The sequence below is a fragment of the Protopterus annectens genome, chromosome 14.part0 (genome assembly GCF_019279795.1).
Source record: "Protopterus annectens isolate FY-2018-M chromosome 14.part0, PAN1.0, whole genome shotgun sequence".
In the NCBI taxonomy this organism is placed as follows: domain Eukaryota; kingdom Metazoa; phylum Chordata; order Ceratodontiformes; family Protopteridae; genus Protopterus; species Protopterus annectens.
Window position 1 is genome coordinate 1130491226 of NC_056748.1, and position 19767 is coordinate 1130510992.

At 38.8% G+C, this 19767-nt stretch overlaps 1 protein-coding gene across 1 annotated transcript in view; it reads right to left on the bottom strand.

Annotated features, from left to right (window-relative positions):
- Window positions 1–2763: 2763 nt before the first annotated feature.
- DNTT (DNA nucleotidylexotransferase) overlaps window positions 2764–19767 on the bottom strand; it is an 877936-nt gene continuing 860932 nt past the window's right edge. Inside the window, exon 11 of the mRNA XM_044056916.1 lies at window positions 2764–3520. Within this exon, the coding sequence (XP_043912851.1) occupies window positions 3434–3520 (87 nt within the window). The 3' untranslated portion in view covers window positions 2764–3433. The remainder of the gene's footprint in view (window positions 3521–19767) is intronic.

Below are 19767 nucleotides of genomic sequence, written 5' to 3' on the forward strand. Positions count from 1 at the left end.
TGGGCCCTCGCAGTGATGAATTGTGCATGTAGCTGTTTATTTGTTAGCTGGGTAAGATAACATCTTTTTGTATACATCTTTTAAACTTTTAGGCAGTTGGTGGACAAATGGTGTGTGAAACTTGGTCATAACAATATTGTATAGCAAATTATCATAAGGTGTGTGTATTTCAAACAAAGTAAAATATACTGTGAATGCAAGTATATTAAATAAAAGCTCTGGTGTTTTAAGGCTTAAATAAACTCTTGCACTACAGAGCTCAAAAATTACTAAAATTAAAATGTTAAAATAAAAATTAAATCAAGATTAACAGCAGAAACAGAATTAAGGTACAAACACAGTTTTATACAAGGCATATTGCAGAGCATGTAAAGAGAGAGTCCAGTGTGCTGCTAATAATGACAATGCAAGCAGATGTTAGATTATTGTAGTAATAAGGGAGGATGCCCACATTAAACTATCAACAAGAGAGTAATGTAGGTTAAGGCGATTCCTCCAGCACAGACAAGAGAGACTAAATGTAACCAGTAAGATTGAAAAAACATAATACTGACCACGTTTACAGACCATTAAAGGAGTCCATTTATTCCTCACACCAACCAGGAGCAATAAAATCCCGGACTAGGTCCTCTACAATAAGGGACAGCAATGGTCCCTAACAATTGTTATTCCCTCCTCACTCAAATTAGACCAACAAATCAATCACATTTACCTTAAATACGAAGCCAGAGGCATCATACAATACCCTGGTATTCAGAGATAATGCCTAGGCTAATCTACTAAAACTAAGTGATGACCTGGCTAAATTCAACACCCGCTTTCATCTCTAAAACCCAATTGCTAATGCATAACCATTTACTGCCCAATTCTAGCACATGTGAATAGCCTGCATAGATGACGTGTGTCGTCTTCTAAAGTAAATACAATTCCAAATTCAAAAATAGACCCCTGTGGTGGGGCCCAAATATATATTAGGGTGCACGGCTGTACCTCCTCCAAAAGACCTGTTACTCATGGTGTACCCCAGGTTCAGTCCTTGGGCCACACCTCATTGGCATTTACTTGTTGGAGGTCAAAGCTAATGTTGAGTGTTCATGGCTAGCCAGTTCTACAGATGACTGTAAACTTGGTGCCATCATCAATTTCCTGAATGACACAAAAATCTCTAAGAGGGTCTTTCCTAAATCAATAGCTGGTGTCAAACCGAGGGCCTAAAACTAATTTCCAATAAATGTGTAATAATGTCCTTTAGCAAACAAGAAGCCCCTTGTAACTATCACATTGTTAGCACACCACTGAAAATTAATCCAGTAGTTAGGATCTTGGGAACCTGTGTAGACAGCACTGTCCTTTGATCACCATATATCCACTATTGTACGAAAGTCTTTTGTATTGAACAACTTATTCCTAAAAAGTACAGCATTCACATCCAAGGATATGATCATTCCACTGTATTCTGCACTCATCAGACAGATCGCTGAGTGTAATGCTCCCTTGAATATGTATCTGACCAAATATCTGACAACTTTAACACTCACATTTTCTTACTAAGAAAATCAAGGGCCTAAATCATAAAAACTGTGCAGGCCATCTCAAAGCCTTGTTTCTCTTCTCTGTGTGATATGGACTACCGAGAGGTGATTTCTGTCTTGCCTACAGAGCCCAAACAGACCCTATTCTGTCTTTTGAAACATAAATAGAGCATATGCTGAAAATGTAGATATAGAACACAAAAAAATACCATTTTTTAATCGCCTCTCCACATAAAAGAAAAACATTCTCTTATACTATTCAAATGTAATTTGGCTGAATAGATAGGCAAATACAAATGCACCCCTGGTTTAGCACCCTTTTCCTTCATGAACGTGCCCGAGTTATTCATCCTTAAAATATACGTGCTCATAACTTCATGGGAATGTATGGCTAATCAACAGCCTAGTCAGTACCCATGATCCTTTGATAGTTCACTGACCATTATCACAGAAATGATTATTATATACCTTCTGCTTTGCCTGTTTTCTTTTACCTTTTTTCTCTATAACTAAGTCAGTTATTCTTGAATACTTTATTTTGTTTTAATTATTATATACAAAGCAGTTCTGTCTGACATTAGTTTTACAATAGAATTATTGCACTGGGTGGGTATGTGGTGGTGGAATCCTCTCGCCTCTTCAATAAACAGATGTAAGGAAAGAATAAAGTAGAAAGAAAGTGCAAAAAGTAATTAAAAGGCTATGGGAGTGCAACAAAAAATGACTGTGGTGGTGTTAAAAGCAAAATAATACCATTTGAATGCTGTTGGAGGGGGAAATGTGAATACTAACTAGATATGCATTAATGCAAGTAACTTATTTGAAAAATAGTGTCTTTTTTACTTAAAATGGGAGAATTTCTGCATGGAGATGCATAGGTACGTATGCACATTTGCAAGTCTACACAGACTCACATACACAACACAGATATGAACAAGAGAAGTAAGAAAACGTGATGTCCAGTTCACTAAGTGGCAGTGGTCTGAATGGGTACACAAAGGACAAGCACAGAGAGAGAACGTATAGAGGAAAATACTGGAGTAGAAAATCATGAGCTGAGTATTAAGACTTGATAAGCATTTGTACTTTTCTCCCTGCAGCTTATACTTGGAATCCAACATTATAAATCATACATGCATGCACACATACTATAAAATGCTGAAATTGAAACGTCGCTTTTAGTACTTAAATTTACTTCTTAAGTCAAACAAAATACAAATAGCAAGATGCATATTTTTCTCTTTCAATTTATTCACATGTCAAATGTAAACAACGTTATATTTAATTATATTTTAAAGAAACCAAAGTAAGGATTTGCAAGCGTGTCTAAGTGATGTATACCTACCCGATGATTTAGTCAAGTAACAGTATACATTTTTAGCATTTTGTATTTTAATTGCTTTGTTGATTCATCTTTAATACTCAGAATATATGATAGAAATATTCTGTTTTACGCATTTTCTAGAATAAAGTTAGCCAAAATACATTTCTTATCAGTGCGACTTGTTGCCTGATATATTACACAACACCATAGCAGGTTGACTTTCAATAAGTAAAATTCCCAAGAAGACAGAATCTAAAAAAATGTATTTTGCTTCTTGACAGCTTTGAATTTTTTTTATGGTATCCCACAAACTAATTTGCATATTTCTAGCTTTTTTGACAGTTTTCCCCAAAATAAAATATTCCTTTAAAAAATGGTATAAAGGTCTCATCTACAGTTAAAAATATAATAAAATAGCAGCTTCAAAAGTTAACAAGCATTCAGCAACAGATAAAAAAAGACAAGCTTATAAACTAGCACCTCTAACAAAGGTATTGGATTTAATTAAAAGTAAACGTAAGTGTGTTTATATGCCTAGCTTGCTGTAGAGGATAATATGCTTTGAAAATATTCTTGTTTATGCATTTCTTTCCCATGGTTCAATGTAATCCAAACCAAGGTGCATAAAAATTTCCTCTTCTGATGTTGCAGTAAGAAATGTTTTCTGAAAAATACAAAACACAGTCTTTCATTACTATTTTAGCAAAGCAACCTTGTGATGACAGCAAATATGAACTTAGGGAAACAAAATGATATAAGTATTGGAGTAAGGATTAATATATCAGTATTTCTTCATCCACATGCTCACTGGCCATGTAGCCATTATGGACATAAGTTTTTTTTTTTTTTTTTGGATGAAGACTAGGAAGTATTACATTTCAAGTATTTTAGTAATGATAAATCACCATCTTAAATTAAGAGATAAAATCAGTAGAAAACACAGATAGTATCAGGTTAGCTATACCAATGCAATATGTGGAAAAAAGGATAATTCTGGAGTTAGTTGTTAACTGCTTAAGTATTTTAGTCCCCTAAAGAAACCATTTATCCACAAGTTAGGCACGGAGGTTTGGAGCTGCTGCTTAACTGACTTGTTCTTAGAAGATTAAAGGATGCTAGACTAACCGCAGGCAACTGACACATCCAGAGGAAGAGCAAGCATGCTCTGCAAGGACAGGGTTGAGGTTCAAGATCAAACTATAGCCCAGAAGCTGTGAATCACACATCCTGAGGAGTCAATATGCTACCAAACTACTGAGCCAGTCAACTACCAATTCACTAAATCCACAAAAGTACTATTTACATAAATAAAGCAAGACATAATGTATCATACACTGTGATGTAGCAATGAGTGGGGTGATCCCACTGTGCAAGAACTTGGAAGACAGCATCAATCAATAAGTGCTCTGCAATAGTGCAAAATCTTCTCCTTTCTGCTTTTCCTGTTAGGGGTCACCACAGTGGAACAGTATGCAGAATGACTGGCACAGGAATTTTACAGTGTCATAACTAATCAGCTTTGGACATAAAGAAATAGTCAAAATAGGCAGCAGTATGACCATAATTACAAAAAAGAATGAAAAAATTAGGGAAACAATATATATATATATATATACAAGGAGGCACCTCCCATAATGATTAAGATAAGGAAACTATATGAAGCAAAGTTACCACATAAAAAATGTTTGACAGATCGAGCTTTGTGAGACAGGTACCTAAATAAAGGCAATAGCAACTGTAAGCCACAACACTGAACTAAACAATGAGGAAACCATAAAACTGGGAAAACAGAGAAGTCGTAGGTTCATAGATAATTATTAGGCTAACTGCCCTTGTAGGCCATCTCAAGCCTAGCCAGTTACCCCATGTGAGGCTCAAACCCTGCACATTATGTCTGTAAGGTAAACACCTTAACCATTATGCCAACCTCCCATCTAGTATTGAATGCTACTGAGTGCTGTTCATGGATACCTGCAAAATAAACTCATGAAGTCAGTTTTGTGCATTAATCAGCCATCCCTGTGTTTCTTGAAATTATATGTTTGCCTTTTAATGAGGAAGATTGTTTTTTATTTACATCTGAAAAAGTGGATGGTATAATACTCCGAATATAGTTTTATGACACATGGAAAAAAAAAAAACAGTGTAATGGGATATTACACTGTACCTGTACAGCACCATTTTTCTTTTTAATTTCTTCCTAAGGACTCAAAGGAAAGGAGGTTATTAGTTTACCAGAGGCAGAAAGAACATACCGGTGCTTTCCGTTGTTTATATGTTGTCTGCTCATTTTCCTTAAGCTGGACTGGCTTCTCTAAACATTTTTTTTCCTCAACACTTTTTGTCCTCATTGTTAGTCAGTCAATCATCACCCTTTCCTGGCCAATAAGCCCATTTGTTCCCCATCAAAGAGGCAAGAGTCCACCAGAAAAGGCCAAAGAGGCAATAGTCCACCAGAATGGGCCAAAGAGGCAAGAGTCCACCAGAAAGGGCCAAAGAGGCAAGGGTCCACCAGAAAGGGCCAAAGAGGCAAGAGTCCACCAGAAAGGGCCAAAGAGGCAAGGGTCCACCAGAAAGGGCCAAAGAGGCAAGAGTCCACCAGAAAGGGCCAAAGAGGCAAGAGTCCACCAGAAAGGGCCAAAGAGGCAAGGGTCCACCAGAAAGGGCCATCATTCAAGCAGTTAAGAAGGTGGTTCAGTTTTTTTTTTTTTCATTTTCGCCCCATCAGTCCTTGCACATACCTGGCTAGCCAGACAAAGAGGCCCACAAAATGTGCTGTGCTAGTACCATAGGGTGGGGCAAGAGGGACTACTACCCTGAGCCCAAAGTGTTGGAGTGGTGGTCAGTGGACTCTGATCTCTAATGCAATACTGGCTTTTAAAAGCCAGCATTGTTTTTGCAGGCAAACCTGACTGCTGTAGCTTTCTGTTTGTGGTCTAAACTGCAGCAAACAGTTTGCTACAGTTTAAATGTAAACAAAAATCACTTTTTTAAAACAAAAACATGAGAGCTGTTGTTTTCTCTGCAGGTAGGGTATACATTTTAACAACTCTTTGCTGCAGTTTATTAGAAGAAATGCTTTTTAATGATTTATTTATTTATTTTAATAAAATAGGGAGGGACAGGGCATAGAAACAGGACCTGAATGGCTAGGCAGGATCCGTGCATGTTGTGCATCTGGCCCCCTGACTGGTGTGCCAGTAAAAGGACACAGTCACCACTGTCTCTCACTTACTGAACTAGGCTGGCTAGAACTCCCTCACCTCCTTCAATGGTATCAACTCGCACTCGCCCACAAACTGGTAAACCATCCTCTAAAGGTCCTATCCCTCCAGTATCTACTCCAACCATATCTCACCACCAGACCACTACGATCCAGCAACAAAAATCAATTACAGGTTACTACAGCCAATTACACTGCTGGAGAAGCACTATTCTCCAGTGCTATAGCCAAATTATGGAACACCCTCCCCCCACAATAACCTCTGTATCATCATGCACCCACTTCAAAGCTTTACTTAAAGCACACCTAAAAACATGCTGGCTATGCCCTTGTAACTCTCCCCTCTAACTTCTCCCACTCCATCTACTCTCTACCTCTCTTCCACCCCACAAACTACCTTTGATTACAGCAAGCTCTGATACTTCCATGCCAATCTACTTATTATATGGCAGTAACTTCTTATTGTAACAATTGTTAATATCTGCTATGACTTCATGGATGGAACAGATGCTAGTTATCTACTGAATGTACTATGTTCTTCATCTGTAACTATGTTCGTAATATTTTAATTGCTAGAATTATTCATCTGTAACTTTGTCTGTAATATTTTAATTTGTGGAGCTTTTCTCCCTGGGCTTCTGCTGAAAATGGACCTGCGTCTACTTGGACTTTCCCGGTCAACAAATGTAAACAAATAAATAAAATAAATAATTTACTTTTTGAATGTCCTTTAGTTTTGGCCATCTTGGACTAGGTGTACCTAAGTCCATTTGTTCAGTAATTCATTCTCAGCGTTACAAGACTTGCTAAAGCAGGTCCTAACCTTTCAAATGGTTACTAAAATAAAATCACAATATAATGGAAAAGTAAGAGTATTATGTCTAAATATTTTATTCTCATAGAGCTACATCAAGGGAAGTTTTGTAACAGTAACTAGCTGGTATCAAAATAGACTCATTTTGCTAATCAATTAATACTGGATATTGGACATGGAGTTGAGTTTTTGAAGCAATATTTTGATATTTTATCTAAAGTCATAAGGGGTACCCTGATTCTGGGAGATGATTTTACATATATTTAAAAAAATAAAAAAATCCAGCAAGAAATGAAGTTTGGCAACAAACCAAGTTGTCCTGGGACATCTTCATGAGGGGTTAGATAGATATTAGTGGGTATTAGTTGAGCTGGGGTAGTGAAAGGGTTAACTGGAGGCAGGGAGGATTGGGAGGAAATGAGATAAGGGTGGGGAGGGGCTTAAGAGGTTTAGACAAGTGTAGTTAGGTAAACAATCACATTTTGGCAGGGACTTGCTACAGTGCAAGTTCATGTCCGACACGACTTTGGGAGCTGCTGTGGTGGTCAGGTAGGCCTTGTGGCAAGGAAGAAGTAGATAGGGTTGGTCAAAGTTTAGGTGGGTGCTGGTATTTGTTTGTTGTTTGCCACAGTGTCTTTGTCTGCGGATTGTTGGTTTGCTGGGTGGTCCGTTTTGAGGGATTTAGGGTTGGGGACTATAGTGATGGTTGCCGCAAACTGAGGATCCTAATGGCAACAGGGTTGGTTGATGGTTGCAGTAGTGGGACGGTTGGAGGTAGGCTGTTTTCTTTCATCTGGCTCATCTAGCCCCCCCCCTTTTTTTTTAATTACTTGGAAACTGTGGTGGTTTGTCCTATGAGAGAGGAATAATTGCTGTGATTTTCTGAAGCAATGTACAATTTGTGTTCTGCTGCTTGTCACTGGCCATTGTCGAGCACAAGGGTGCCTGTTTCTTTTTCCATTTCAGACCCATGTTGCAGGTGTCAGGTTCTGATTTCAGCATCAGAGCGAGGAGTTTGCTGCAGGGAGAGTGGTGCCTTGTCTTTGTTCTATTCAGAGTAGCATTTGTGGATTGGAATGAAACTGCTAGCCTCTACTTTTGCTTAATTTCCATTTACTTTTGTCCATATTTTAGTAGAGATGGGAGAAATTTTCATTATGGTGTAGTCATGAGCAGTCTGTATATATCCAGAGCTAGACAGCTAAAACAAGAGAATATTATGCAGCCATGAACAGTCATTTTGTTTTCTTTGCTGTTGCACATATTTGCTTGGTTTGGTCCAGTGAATCAACTGGGAAAGTGGCTTAGTGGCCAGTCTACTCTTGGTGAGAGTGAGGAGGTGCAGGCACCGGCTGTGGATGTGACTGCAAGCTGAAGACAGCATTCTGGGGGGGGGGTCTCTGGAGTCTGGAGGATGGTCCCTCCTCTGAGGACATGGCAGCAGAGGTAGCTGGTGAGGCTGGATCCTTTGCTGTAGATAAAGTCAGTATGGCGAGCACTGCCTGGTGAGGCTGGATCCTTCACTGTAGATAAGTCAGGATGGTGAGCACTGCCTGGTGAGGCTGTATCCTTCGCTGTAGATAAGTCAGTATGGCAAGCACTCCCTGGTGAGGCTGGATCCTTCGCTGTAGATAAGTCAGTATGGCGAGCACTGCCTGGTGAGGCTGGATCCTTCTCTGTAGATAAGTCAGTATGGCGCGCACTGCCTGGTGAGGTTGGATCCTTCACTGTAGATAAGTCAGTATGGCGGGCACTGCCTGGTGAGGCTGGATCCTTCGCTGTAGATAAGTCAGTATGGCGAGCACTTCCTGGTGAGGCTGGATCCTTCGCTGTAGATAAAGTCAGTATGGCGAGCACTGCCTGGTGAGGCTGGATCCTTCACTGTAGATAAGTCAGTATGGCGAGCACTGCCTGGTGAGGCTGGATCCTTTGCTGTAGATAAGTCAGTATGGCGAGCACTGCCTGGTGAGGCTGGATCCTTCGCTGTAGATAAGTCAGTATGGTGAGAACTGCCTGGTGAGGCTGGATCCTTCGCTGTAGATAAGTCAGTATGGCGAGCACTGCCTGGTGCGGCTGGATCTTTCGCTGTAGATAAGTCAGTATGATGAGCACTGCCTGGTGAGGCTGGATCCTTTGCTGTAGATAAGTCAGTATGGTGAGCACTGCCTGGTGAGGCTGGATCCTTCGCTGTATATAAGTCAGTATGGCGAGCACTGCCTGGTGAGGCTGGATCCTTCGCTGTAGATAAGTCAGTATGGCGAGCACTGCCTGGTGAGGCTGGATCATTTGCTTAGATAAGTCAGTATGGCGAGCACTGCCTGGTGAGGCTGGATCTTTTGCTGTAGATAAGTCAGTATGATGAGCACTGCCTAGTGAGGCTGGATCCTTCGCTGTAAATAAGTCAGTATGGCGAGCACTGCCTGGTGAAGCTGGATCCTTCACTATAGATAAGTCAGTAAGGCGGGCACTGCCTGGTGAGGCTGGATCCTTCACTGTAGATAAGTCAGTATGGTGAGCACTGCCTGGTGAGGCTGGATCCTTTGCTGTAAATAAGTCAGTATGGTGAGCACTGCCTGGTGAGGCTGGATCCTTTGCTGTAAATAAGTCAGTATGCCGAGCACTGCCTGGTGAGGCTGGATCCTTTGCTGTAGATAAGTCAGTATGGCGAGCATTGCTCTTTTAGACTGTAGGAATGGAGATGGTGAAGACATTGGATTTTGTTGGGTGCTAATTTTTCAATTGTGCATATTGTAAATGTGGGGTATTGTGGCTCTTTTTCGGAAAATTGTGAGTAGTCTGTGTTTTCAAGGGGAGGGCATGCGCCAGTTTTGGAGGGATTGCGACCTTCGGTCTCCCTAGGAAATTGTATGGCAGGGTGCACGTACACATGTGGAGATGGTGCATACAGTTTGTAGTGGTTGTTAGACAGCTAGTGTGGGTTTGGTTTATGCATGAGTGAGGCTCTTTCTGAATCCTTGGTAAATGTTTTGTGGAAATGTTTTGTGAAATGTGCATTTCTTTCCATGTCCTTCGGATGATTATTTTGGCTTGGAGTGGTTTTGTCACCTAGGTGGGTCAGGTGTGCCTGGCTAGTTTGATGCCTTTTTGCGGGCCATGGGTGAGGTTGGTATCAGCCACGAGGAGGGTTTTCATTGCAGTGTTAGCTAAGGAGTGGTGTTTGTTGATGTTCCTTTGTAGCTTGTTTGCAGGCTTTGTGAGGCCAGTAGGCAATTCCTTTGGGCACGCATGCGTAGAGAAGGGGAGGCATGTTCAGACAGGAATAGTGGTCCAGACTGGTGTTGGGACTTATTTGTTTCTGGAGAGTATTAAAAGTGTCTGCTAGAAAGTTAAGTGCAGAAGGAAGACTGCATCAGTTCAGGGGGGATGATATATTTATTTATTTATTTATTAATTTATTTTTGTTTATTTATTTGCAGTTGTTTAACCAGGATAGTCCATTGGGCCTAAAGAACCCATTTTCAATGGAGTCCTGGGGAGAAAAGCTCCACATACAGATTATACAAAGATTAAGTTCCACACATAGATTACATGAAGATTACAGAGAGTAACATTATACAATTTCTGGTTATAAAACAGATCAAATATATTTTAATCAAAAGTAATAAATGCAATAGTATTAAAAGTAGAACATTATTTTTTATTTATTTTTTTTTTTGCATATATGCGTTGGGGCTGCAGATCGCTATAGGTTTAAAAAAAAAAAAAGGGTAAGCATCAGACATTGTAAGCTTCAGAAGTTTTCCTGCCTGGTGAGGCTGGATCCTTCGCTGTAGATAAGTCAGTATGGCGAGCACTGCCTGGTGAGGTTGGATCCTTCACTGTAGATAAGTCAGTATGGCGAGCACTGTCTGGTGAGGCTGGATCCTTCGCTGTAGATAAGTCAGTATGGCGAGCACTGCCTGGTGAGGCTGGATCCGTCGCTGTATATAAGTCAGTATGGCGAGCACTGCCTGGTGAGGCTGGATCCTTTGCTGTAGATAAGTCAGTATGGTGAGCACTGCCTGGTGAGGCTGGATCCTTTGCTGTAGATAAGTCAGTATGGCGAGCACTGCCTGGTGAGGCTGGATCCTTTGCTGTAGATAAGTCAGTATGGCGAGCACTGCCTGGTGAGTCTGGATCTTTCACTGTAGATAAGTCAGTATGATGAGCACTGCCTGGTGAGGCTGGATCCTTCGCTGTAAATAAGTCAGTATGGCGAGCACTGCCTGGTGAGGCTGGATCCTTTGCTATAAATAAGTCAGTATGGCGAGCACTGCCTGGTGAGGCTGGATCCTTCACTGTAGATAAGTCAGTATGTCGAGCACTGCCTGGTGAGGCTGGATCCTTTGCTGTAAATAAGTCAGTATGCTGAGCACTGCCTGGTGAGGCTGGATCCTTTGCTGTAGATAAGTCAGTATGGTGAGCATTGCTCTTTTAGACTGTAGCAATGGAGATGGTGAAGACACTGGACTTTGTTGGGTGCTAATTTTTCAATTGTGCATATTGTAAATGTGGGGTGTTGTGGCTCTTTTTCAGAAAATTGTGAGTAGTCTGTGTTTTCAAGGGGAGGGTATGCTCCAGTTTTGGAGGGATCGCAACCTCCGGTCTCCCTAGGAAATTGTATGGCAGGGTACATGTACACATGTGGAGATGGTGCATACAGTTTGTAGTGGTTGTTAGACAGCTAGTGTGGGTTTGGTTTATACATGAGTGAGGCTTTTTCTGAATCCTTGGTAAATGTTTTGTGGAAATGTTTTGTGAAATGTGCATTTCTTTCCATGTCCTTCGGATGATTATTTTGGCTTGGAGTGGTTTTGCCACCTAGGTGGGTCAGGTGTGCCTGGCTAGTTTGATGCCTTTTTGCAGGCCATGGGTGAGGTTGGTATCAGCCACGAGGAGGGTTTTCATTGCAGTGTTAGCTAAGGAGTGGTGTTTGTTGATGTTCCATTGTAGCTCGTTTGCAGGCTTTGTGAGGCCAGTAGGCAATTCCTTTGGGCACGCATGCGTAGAGAAGGGGAGGCATGTTCAGACAGGAATAGTGGTCCAGACTGGTGTTGGGACTTATTTGTTTCTGGAGAGTATTAACAGTGTCTGCTAGAAAGTTAAGTGCAGAAGGAAGACTGCATCAGTTCAGGGGGGATAATATATGCGTTGGGGCTGCAGATCGCTATAGGTTTAAAAAAAAAAAAAAAGGGGGGGGGGGCAAGCGTCATACATTGTAAGCTTCAGAAGTTTTCCTGCTACTACAGGATCAGGTGGGTATTGGCTTGCTTGTTTCATGTAGGATAGGGGGCTGTTAATTTTCAAAAAAAGCAGTTCTCCTTGTTTAGTCTTTCTATCACTATAGCGCCAGCAAGTGCAAATATTTTGCTAAACTCGGTTATTACATTTTGACAAGGTTTTGTTTTACACCACCTTGCATTAGACAATGTATCACAAACAGTGGAGGTACTAGTTAATTAAAGCTGGTTACAGAACAAGCTGGGGAGGCATAAGGGGTCCATGCTCTGCGAGTGTTTAACTGTCATGCATGGACAGTCAACCCCTTATTAGGGAATGGCATTTAGGAAATAGTTGATTTATATATAGATAATTAAATAAGTGAAAAAAAAGGCATGGGGTATAAGGACAGGTAACCTCTTTTAAATGTACATGTTGCTGGCTAATTGCATAGTGTCACTAGTTAATTGCATAGTATCAAGTGTGCATGATTATGGCATGTTTTGGGTCTGTTTCTATTATGCAGATGGTTTTGCAATATATGTTAGCTTGGCCTATACAGTGCGCTATGGATGTGGTATGGAATCGCAAGGTTATCCTGGCTTATCGATATTGATATGTCCCTTCATGTGTGGGGTTAGTTGTAATATACTCGAATGGTAGTACAATTCACATTGGTATTTGATAGGGTTATTAGAAGTTTAGTTTTAATTATGGCTGCTTTGTCATAGATGTGTTGGGTGTTGACTCTCTGAATGTACGTTATGTATTTTATATGATTTAAATGTCACTTTTTCTTTCTTGCAGATGGGGTTTTGGAATACTGCTGCTATCATTTGGAATAGGTGGGTATAAAGTGGAACAGTTTAGAAGACTTACTTTTGTTCCTTTTCTTTGTAGATGGTGGTGCCAGGAATACCAGTTGTGGGGTTACATGGTGAGTTTTCAGATGATGGAAGCAGAGGTGTGCGAGGAGATTAAACATGGCGAGCTCAAGTGGGCAACAGTTATACTGATGGTCTGAGTAATCACCTTATTAATGCATGTTAGAGTTCTATGTTCAATTAGTGGGAGCTGATTATTGCATTGGTATAGCGGGCAAGTAAGGAAAAGGTAGGTAGGGGATCCAGAGGAAACACTGTTGGGGCGGGTTAGGGGTCCCATGGAATGAGTGGAGTCACAACATTCATAGAAGCACAGGAACTTATTAGGCTAAAGCCTTATGGCTGTTGCAAGCCAGTGAAGTTTAATACTTTTTAGGTGCATTGTTTACATGGGAGATAAAAGGTTTAATGATTGCAGGATTTGGCAGCAGTAGGTCAGGTTTCAATTTCTTACTACAGCTAGAGGTAGCATAGGGGACATCAACCTTTGGGAGGAAAGACCAGGGACAAGCAGTGGTTAAGGAAGGTTAGTCATTCAGTGTTCTAGTTTGGACAGTTGCTAGGAGGTTCTGAGTGGGGTGGCCTGGGTGCTAGTCCGGATTGTCAATTAAGAATGAGTGAATTGACGGTGTTTATGGCTGGGCACATAGAGTACCTCATGGTTGCAAATACGTGAGTTTTCAGGAACTGGGTAAAAGGGGCTGGTTTTCTGCCTTTTCGGGTTAGGGCATTAAAGATTTGGAGTTTGATTATTCCCTCCAGTAATCAGGTTACTGCACAGCCAGAACTAAGTAGTTTGGTGGGCTAAGGTGATATGCTACAGTTGACAGTGTCATGGCTATAGGTTGTCGCTCTGTTCGGGTTGACCATGATTAGTGGCTGGAAGGAAGTGGTTTAAAAGGAATGTATTCTCTTGGATAGGATGTCCTGGTGGTACAGTGGAGTCGTGGGTATTTTTATTTTGTTTCATTTGGGTGTGTTTCATGGATGGTATGCAGGATTCTGAGTAAGCTGAGGTAAGGATGCTGCTTAATTGGTGGAAGGTAATTCAATGAATGGTGCATGAAGTGAGATGGGATGCTGCCTCATAAGTAAAGTAAATGAGCAGAGGTATGGACCCTGCTTACTGGGCAGGGCAAGTAAGTACACTGCCCTGTTTAGCATTACAAGGATGGCAATTTATAAGTAAGTGAGCAGAGGTATGGACGCTGCTTACTGGGCAGGGCGAGTAGGTACACTGCCCTGTTTAGCATTACAAGGATGGCAATTTATAAGTAAGTGAACAGAGGTATGGACGCTGCTTACTGGGGCAGGGTGAGTAGGTACACTGCCCTGATTAACATTACAAGGATGTTTATGCTGTGTTTAGAATCAATGATATTATGTTCAGTTGTAAATAATAAAGCTGGTGAACAAATCTATGTTATGGAAGTTTTAATAAAGGTCGTCAAATGTCATTCTGTGTGATGTGTTTATTGAAGGGGACTAGGATAATAGTTAACTTAGATTTTAGCTTTTCCTTAGTCTCTAAACATCTAGCTAGCACAGCTGAATTGGAGAGATGCAGCTGATTTTGCCCAATGAATTTTGTTTACTGTCTGTTCCAACATCTTTGAAACTCAGAGCATGCACTGATAGAATCAATGTCTCCACTGATTATAGTACAAAAAGACTTGTTCTACTAAAGTGACGTCTTGCCTTTAGATCACAATGTTCTCACTTTTTAGTTGGCTATTTATTATTGTTGATTAACAGTAATTAGAATGATTTTGTATGAAAATTAAAGAATGTTGAGACTAGATCAGTAAAAAAGGTGATTTCCATATTTTATTTACAATTGATAAATAAAAACTATTTAGCATTTTGAGTTTAGTAGAATCCATAAATTGTGCTGAAATAAAATAAGTCAAGATCACCTGGTCAAAATTCAAAATTGTTTAATTGCAACAAAATCCAAAGTAAAGAAAAAGGAAACCATCTTCATAGACTTAGTTAAGGTGTTAAAAATCTCAATTCATTTTAAAGAGAAACAACTCTAGAAAATAAGAAATTGCATTTGCGTGTGATATATCCTGAAGACCTGCATAATTCAGTGAACATAACAAATAGTTTTAATAAGTCAAATAAAATCTATCAAGATTTTTGGAAGTATCAGAAATATAACACATTCATCATGGTAGCAGTTAATAAATGTTGCAAGTCGTGCATGGCCAGCATGAGACGAGGATGGCAGCATTTCTTCACTTCTCTGCTACAAAAGATATATTTCTGACAAGAAATTGTTTGAATAATCCTAAACAGTTCAAACTAGTGAATTTCCATAGCCCTTGGTGTTATAAAGGATTATTTCAAGAAAAAACTGAAAATCGAATAACTTTCCTGTAAAAATTTTTTTCATTGTATCCAGCAGCAACATGAACTACACTAAGGCAGCACTTCAGGATTCTTCATGCAAGAGAGAGTTTCAATCACTTTTGTCTCGTATTCAAGAATTATCATTAAAAATGGACAGATTGGACAACAAAATTGATGATTTTAAGAAAGACTATTCCAAACAAATGGAACAAATTTATGAGGCTCTTCGGGTACAAAAAAAAAAAGATCTCTGGCATCAAAAAATCCCTTAATATTATGGCTGGAAGGCTAAATGAAGGAGAAAAATTTGACTTTTATTGCAGCAAAATAAAATCTGGTCAGCTAAAGTAGATGACCTGGAAAATAGATCTTGAAAGAATAATATTTGTATGTTTGGACTTCCTGAAGGTACAGGTAAGTTTTAGGCTGACTGCCCTTGTAGACCATTTTAAGCCTAGCAAATTTCTCTTTAGTGAGAGTCAAACCCCATACCTCTTGTCTGTAAGGTAATTACCTTAACCATTATGCCTACCCCAATTATTTCTTTTTTAACTGCCTGGCTTCCTGCGTTTTTAGATCTCCCTAACACTCTCTGTTTTGGGATAGGGAGAGCACTCCGGTCCCTAGGTAAACCTGCTGCAAAACCTGGTTCTTCTCTGAGATCTATAATGATGAAGTTTATTTCATCTCAAGACAAAGAATTGTTACTTAAAACTGCATGGGCTAGGTCACCAATTAAATATGATGGAAATATTGTGCATTTTGACAATGACTACTCAACAACAGTGATGGTAAAAAGAAAACAATTCCATCCACTTATTAGAGAACTTAAGAAGCAAATAAAAGTACATTTATTGTTCCTGGACAGACTAAAGATTTTCCTTACAAATGGGGTTAAACTCTTCGATGTTAAACTCTTCGACAACCCTGACCCTGCTTTGTCATTTCTACAAACAAATAAAATTCTTGAATAAACAGAGCAAATGGATTGGACTAATATATCCTCAAAGAGGCATATAGATTAAAATGGAAGGAAGATAAGTGAGAAAAAGAAAAAAAAAGTAAGGGAACAACGAAGAAATTTTCCTTTTCCCTTTCTTCAATCCTTATTTACAAGGAAAGTAATATGATGTTGATGCATGTTTGTTTTTTCCTTTTTGTAAACAAGCAAAATTTTAGTTTTATATAAACCTTTAACAATAAAGCAAGAAACAACAACATACTCAGTTATGACAAACAGAGACTTGACTTCAAGCAAGTAAACTGTATATGAAAGGTAATTGAATTATTTTTTTCGGCATTATACTTATTTATTTTACAATTAATTGACAATATCTTTTATGAGTTGGAACAAAAAAGTATACATTTTTTTAACAAAACGTTCACTGTTTATATTAATATATAAAGTTGCAGGTTCCTATGTGAAATTGCTTGCTTAGATGTTACTGCATATTTTATTTTTGAAATAGTAAACACTGCTACATGGCACACAGTTATACTCACATTTGTTTATCTTGTATAGCTACCATTACAGGCTTGAACACAGCATATATCGTTAATACTATCTTGCTTTTATTGATGCTTTTGGGAAAAGTAACAGCAGTGTTAATTTCTATCTGTCACTTAAACAGTGTATTATACAAAATACCACCACCATCATTTTAACATAAAATGAGTAGAATTTATCCAAAGTAAACACTTGCTAGAGCCATAGTTAGAAGGAAGCTTTGTTAAAACTAGTAAATGCATTCTAAGACTGCCTGGAGAGCCAGTATACAGTCTTAGATAATAAGCTATTGTTTTTGCTAGACACAATGAAACATGAGGTGGGGTGGGGAAGTGTCTTTTATGGTTGTTTAAAGAGGTTTTAGTATTTTAAACAACCTTAAAGCTCTCTACTTGAGTGAAAGATCAAGCCTGGTGTATGTAATGAAAATTATTGTTATTTGAGGGCTTTACTTATGCAAAGAGCTTCAGTGTGGTTTAGAAATGAAGCTCCTTTCTCTGAGGCTCAAGCTTTTAGCTTTCACTATATTACGTGAAGCTTTTGAGGTAAATGACTTTCAAATTCCCAACCAAACTGACAGCATAGAACTGCTCCAGCTTGGAGATTTGGTCTGACAGGCAGCTTTGGAAAGATAATTTATATAAAAGGTGGAGCCTTCTGAATATGCATTAGATGAAATTTCATTGTAACAACACATAGCTATACAAGCTAGCATAGCAGAACACAAGTTAATATGTTGCATGAAGTATGAACACTTAAAACTGAAACAGGAAAAAGTATATATTGTTCAAAGGTATTATTTGAGGCAAATCAATGCAAATATAATATTTAAAGTTTTATTTTTATGGCAAAATATATAAGTATACACATGAAGATTCCAAAGAAATAAAAAATGCTGAGGATTTATCTTTGTAATAGTAAATCATAGTCCATTTTGTTCTTTAATAATTTATTTGGGTACTTGCATATTATTGCAACTGCCAGGTTCTAATTGACTCACTCTGCAGTTGTGCATGCTACAAATGGGTAAACAGCATGACTGTAAGTAAAACTGATATACTATTATAGTGCAATATTGCAAATGATACATCATTAGACATAAAAATGCTACTTCTCAGGAAGTGTCACACAGCTTCTTCTAGACATGGTCAGTATTTGGATATAAAATCAATGACTGGCAAGCACCAAAAACAGCTTTGTGGAACAAACCCTGTATGTCTTATGAATATTGAAGTAATGTTAGAAAACCCAAATTAAGTCTATCATGTTGAAATGAATATGTTAATATATTACACATTAATGATAATACACCAAAATTTGGAAAAAAACAAAATAGTTCTGAATATTTCTGAGGCAGCAGTGGCTATATCCCAATTCCGTTCGAGCGGGCCTCTGATCCACACATTGGTACGAAATCTGTCAATGTTTCTAACTTAGCCTGAACAGACATTGGATTCAAAAAAATCCTAACCTTACAAACAATAAAGAATTCCCAGAACTTTTACTGGAAAGACTTCTTCACAGGGAACACAGCAAAATGCATCTGCTAACAATGACAGTGTATGATGGGGGGCACCCCCAACCTTCTGCTGTGGCTAAGATTATAGTTAACATCTTAGATGCCAACAACAATCCTCATGTGTTCAGACAGAGTCAGTATGTTGTAACCTGTGGAAGGAAATGCTCCAAAGGGGAGGTTAATAATTACATTAAATGCCACAGATTTAGAGAAGGGCACCAACGCTGAAGTAGTTTTCACTTTCAATGATAGTACCGCACCATAGATGCTGGTGATTTTTAGTTTACATTCCACAACTGTTGCAATCACTTTGAATGGTCCCATGGATTTTGAAGAAGCCAGTATGAACTGTATATATGTACTATCAACAAAGGCCAAAATGCAGAAGCAGTTTTACTTACAATCATGCTGTTTATCCATCTATAGCATGCACAACTGCAGAGCAATTCATTTATAACATGGTTACAATAATACGCAAGTACCTTTCTTTGATATATACAGCTCAGAAATGTTTTTTCTTAGTAAATAGGTCTAAAAATGAAACAGCAGTTCTCCTTATTTATATTCATATCGGATACAGCTATACTTTTAGCTAAATGTTATTACAATTCTATACATATTTGTGGGAGAGGGGTTTGGGGGTCTCTTTCTTCTCATTCTTTGTAAGAATATTGGATGAGTTGGTTTGCTTGGATGGTTGGACTATTCAGGCATGGAGTGTTAGACTCCATGAGGGGTAGGAGGGGGGTTAGAACTAATTGTTTTATGACAATCTTACTTATTGCTTTTTTGTGAGTGTCCATAAATGTAAGGATTTTATTTCTTGATCTACTTTCAGAATTTACTATTTGTATTAGCATTAATAAGGAGTTCTTTATAGAGCATTATTACCTTGAGAAATAAATATATGTTTCTGATCAATAGGAAAAATGACATTTATTAACTGTTTCTATAAATGTTAATGGATTAAACAATGGAAGCAAGAGGGGTAACAGATATCTGCAGCTGTTTAATTCTCAGATTATCTTTCTACAGGAATCACTCTTATTAGCAGGCGATATAAACAGACAATACTAAGACTTACACTATACTATCTAGTTAACATAATCAGAAAAAAGGGGAGTGGCAATTTATGGAAGAATTCTTCACCTATGCCTGAAGTTATGGGAACATATGAAGATGATAAAGGTATGTTCTGAACTGCTATTATAAAATACAATAAGAAGATATTAATTCTTGTTAATGTGTACTGAATTCCAGGAATAGGAGTCAAGACAGTTGATCAACATTTAGAGCAAGTAATTCAATATGCAAAAGGAAGTATCATTTTGGCAGGAGACTATCTGTATATTATCACCAAGTGATACTAAAACAAACAGTAAAAGGAAA